Source organism: Aegilops tauschii, chromosome 6 (assembly GCF_002575655.3).
Source record: "Aegilops tauschii subsp. strangulata cultivar AL8/78 chromosome 6, Aet v6.0, whole genome shotgun sequence".
NCBI lineage: Eukaryota > Viridiplantae > Streptophyta > Magnoliopsida > Poales > Poaceae > Aegilops > Aegilops tauschii.
The window spans coordinates 389200331-389203609 of record NC_053040.3 but is presented as its reverse complement, the minus strand read 5'-3'; the positions used below and the strand labels follow the sequence as shown (position 1 = coordinate 389203609).

Here is a 3279-nt window from a genome sequence, read left to right as displayed (position 1 = left end):
GGCGCGGTCGGCTTGCGTCGTGAGGGTGCACGCGCGTGACGTGTAAAAATACCAGGATCAAAGCATCTATAACCAGACTTGGCAAATCCGATCCCTCAAACATTCACGGACGCGCCAGGGCGTGTCGGGGAAACTGACCGGTTACGCCTCAAATAATAAATTACACATCCGGATATCTCAAATTAGAAACCTCAAATCGATATTATTACATGCAACGCGGAGCGGAGCTCGTCCGGCTCTGCCGTGCCTATGTCCGGCGGCCGGTTACGCTCCCCAGAGTGTTGGTCTGGTCGCCAGCAAGGTAGAGTAGGGCATGAGACATGAGCCGGCTCATGTGACTCAAGGCGCCGTCTCCCATGCCCTACTCTTCCTTGTCGGAGCCTGGAACGCGAACGGTGCCAGTGGACGTCAGATCAATGATGGATCCGTCCTGGGACGAGCCGGCGACATCCACCATGACGCGGTTGCGGCGCCCAGACTGGTACAACATACGGTGCACCGCATAATGTGACTCCACCTAGCGACGTCCACCGCCGCGAGGGCAACCGCCGCCTCGCACGGCGGGCACGCCGTGCCATGTTTTTGTCGGACGACGCCCATGGTGCGTCCCGGTGCTCGACGCGCCAACGGAGGGGTTGCACGTCCGCCACCGCGTTCGAACGCCAGATGGACCGCACACGCCTCTGGTGAGGCAGCGACGACACACCTAGCGCTAGATCTATGCGCCATTTGGGCGAACGCAATGGATTCCCGACGGAAGAAGTCGGCGCGCTGCCGTGCACGGGCCTCCTCCCGGGAGCGGCAGAGTGCAAGCCGGACGGCCATCTCCTACTCGAGGCCGCGTGGGATGAGCTCGTGGTCGACGGATCTGGAGGTGAAGGACTTGGATCCGCCGCCCACGATGGCGGAGACGGCCGGAGATCGCCAAAGGTGACCTTGGGTGGCGGAGGAGAGTGGAGTGAAGTGGTTAAGGTTTGGTCCGGCGAGCGAATGGGGAGGATTATATGTGGGGTCGGGTGGGACAGCATGGGCCGGGTCCGATGTGGCGGACGCACCCGGGTGCCCCGTATCCTCCCATATTTGGTCTGGATATGAGGGGTGCCGGTTAGCCCGGGCATTTGAGGTATGCGTCCGGCTGGATCAGATTTTCATGACCGGTCAATGTCTGAATGAGCCCGCTGTCCGGATGAGCCGTCGGGGTGTTTGAGGCCGGTTTGAGGCGCGGGGCGTAGATGCTCTCAGCTTTAACTAGCTCACTCATGAACGATGCGCATGTGATCATCGATGTGGCATCGGGTTGGTGAGTAGTGAGTGGTAGTATACACTCCGCGGACTGTCATTTTTGTTCAGAAAAATTAGGGCCTGAGTTGTATACTTGCCCGATGATTTGACTTGACCGACTCCACATAGAGTTGACTATCTCCTTTGTGTATGGCATATTATTATTCACTGCACACTTACACGCTTGCAAATGGGAGATGAAGTAGGACGCAATACAGTACACTTGAACATAACCTCACCCTTAAGATGTTTTGTCAGCTCAATATCTGCGTACAGGAAGCCGAGGTAGATCGTGTTTGTGTCTAGCTCCTTCCGTCTTTGGAACATAGCCAGCCAATTTGGCAGGCCGATCGCTTTCCTAATTCCAACCGTCAAATTCCAAACCAGAAAAGCCACGCAATTATAGGCTGACTAATTTAATTCAACTGCCAACAGCACTATAGTACGACCTATCCGACCGGCCACCCATGATAGACATGTAATTCTGCCACCCGCAAAGCCCCATCGTCGTCACTCCATCAATACGCCCACAAGTACGTGTACGTGAGTTCTAGCCGCAAATACATACAATGCGACCGACGATCTTAATTATGGAACAAAAACCAATTATAATCGAGCGACCTAATCTAATCACGGTCAGATCAGCGGGTCTTACTAGACTGATGATGATTAATTAGCTACGTACGTGCTAGTTCATTAACTAGCCGAACCGTCCGGGGTCCCGACCGGCTTGTGGGGCTCTACAAATACCCGCGGAGCGGCGACGCACGACGGCACAAGCGCACCACGAGAGGAGAGGAGCCAAAGCCAACGGGGGATCGAAGAGAGTCGGCGAGGAGGAGGAGGAAGGGGCGTCGGCCATGGGCGTGAGCCTGGCGCAGGCGGTGGCGGAGCTGGTGGGCAGGTGCGCGCGGCGGCTGTCGCGGGCGGCGCGGCGGCTGCACGTGCGCCGCCCGCCGGGCTCGTCCTTCCCGTCGCGCGCCGTCGTGCCGTTCCTCGGGGCGGCCGGGGGCAAGGCCAAGAGGGCGCTGTCGTGGCCGGCGACGCCGTCGTCGTCCAAGGGGAGGAGGAGGCCCGCGGCGGGGCCGGCGGAGGAGGAGTGGGGCATGGAGGCGGACGACGGGGTGTGGAGGAAGGAGATACTCATGGGCGAGCGGTGCCAGCCGCTGGAGTTCTCCGGGGCCATCTACTACGACGCCGAGGGCCGCCGGCTCGGGGCCCCGCCCACGCCGCGCACGCCCATGCGGAGCCCGCTGCCGGCCTCCCTCAAGCTCGCCGCCAACGCCTGATCGTCCCCTCCCACCCACGCCGGCCCGCCGTCATCGCAGCAGCTCGCTCTGCAACTTAGCCAAGATCCATCCATGCCTCTCTCTGCCTCACTACTGTGCTGTACATGGTTCTATTGCCGCTCTGTTTTTCCTTGGCTCATCTCCTCTCGAGAAACCTCTGCTTTTGGCGTGCGTAGTGACTAGCTAGTGAGCACCGCGACACCGTGTAAAAGAAGTTTTAATCAACAGTGTTGCAAAATCTCAGTTGAAGTTGTATTAATGAGATATTACATAAAGACCGTGCTAAATCTCAATATATATTATGTCAGTTGATTGAGACTTTGTCGAGTGAGATCCAGCCACACCTTTAATGCAGCTTAGCTTGCTCCTTGGTTCTCCAAAAGTTTTTGCGCTGATCTTCTGCAGTTTTGCTTTCATCACTGTGAGTGTATTTTCATTCAGAAATACATGACCTTGTTGCAAATTGTACCTCTAAAAATGCTAAATTCCTAGTAAATGTTCTTCTACCCACTAATGCCCCCGGAAACTTGTAGATGCACGTAGATGAGAGGGCACACGCCTGTCCAAAGTTTTAGGTTTCAAAACTTGTCATCCGCTGGTACCAAGTTTTATGTTTTTGTCGTTTGCTCGTACCAAGTTTCAACAGTTGAAACTTAACGAAAATTTGAAAACTCATGAAAACGTATTTAAAATGGGTCATATTTGAAAA

General features: G+C 55.9%; 1 protein-coding gene across 1 annotated transcript; it reads left to right on the top strand.

The window, feature by feature from the left end:
* The first annotated feature begins 2046 nt into the window (after window positions 1-2046).
* On the top strand, window positions 2047-2888 carry LOC109779546 (uncharacterized). Its single transcript, XM_020338165.4, has one exon. It carries the CDS (start codon window positions 2142-2144, stop codon window positions 2568-2570), a length of 429 nt encoding a protein of 142 aa, XP_020193754.1. The 5' UTR covers window positions 2047-2141; the 3' UTR covers window positions 2571-2888.
* The last annotated feature ends 391 nt before the right edge of the window (window positions 2889-3279 follow it).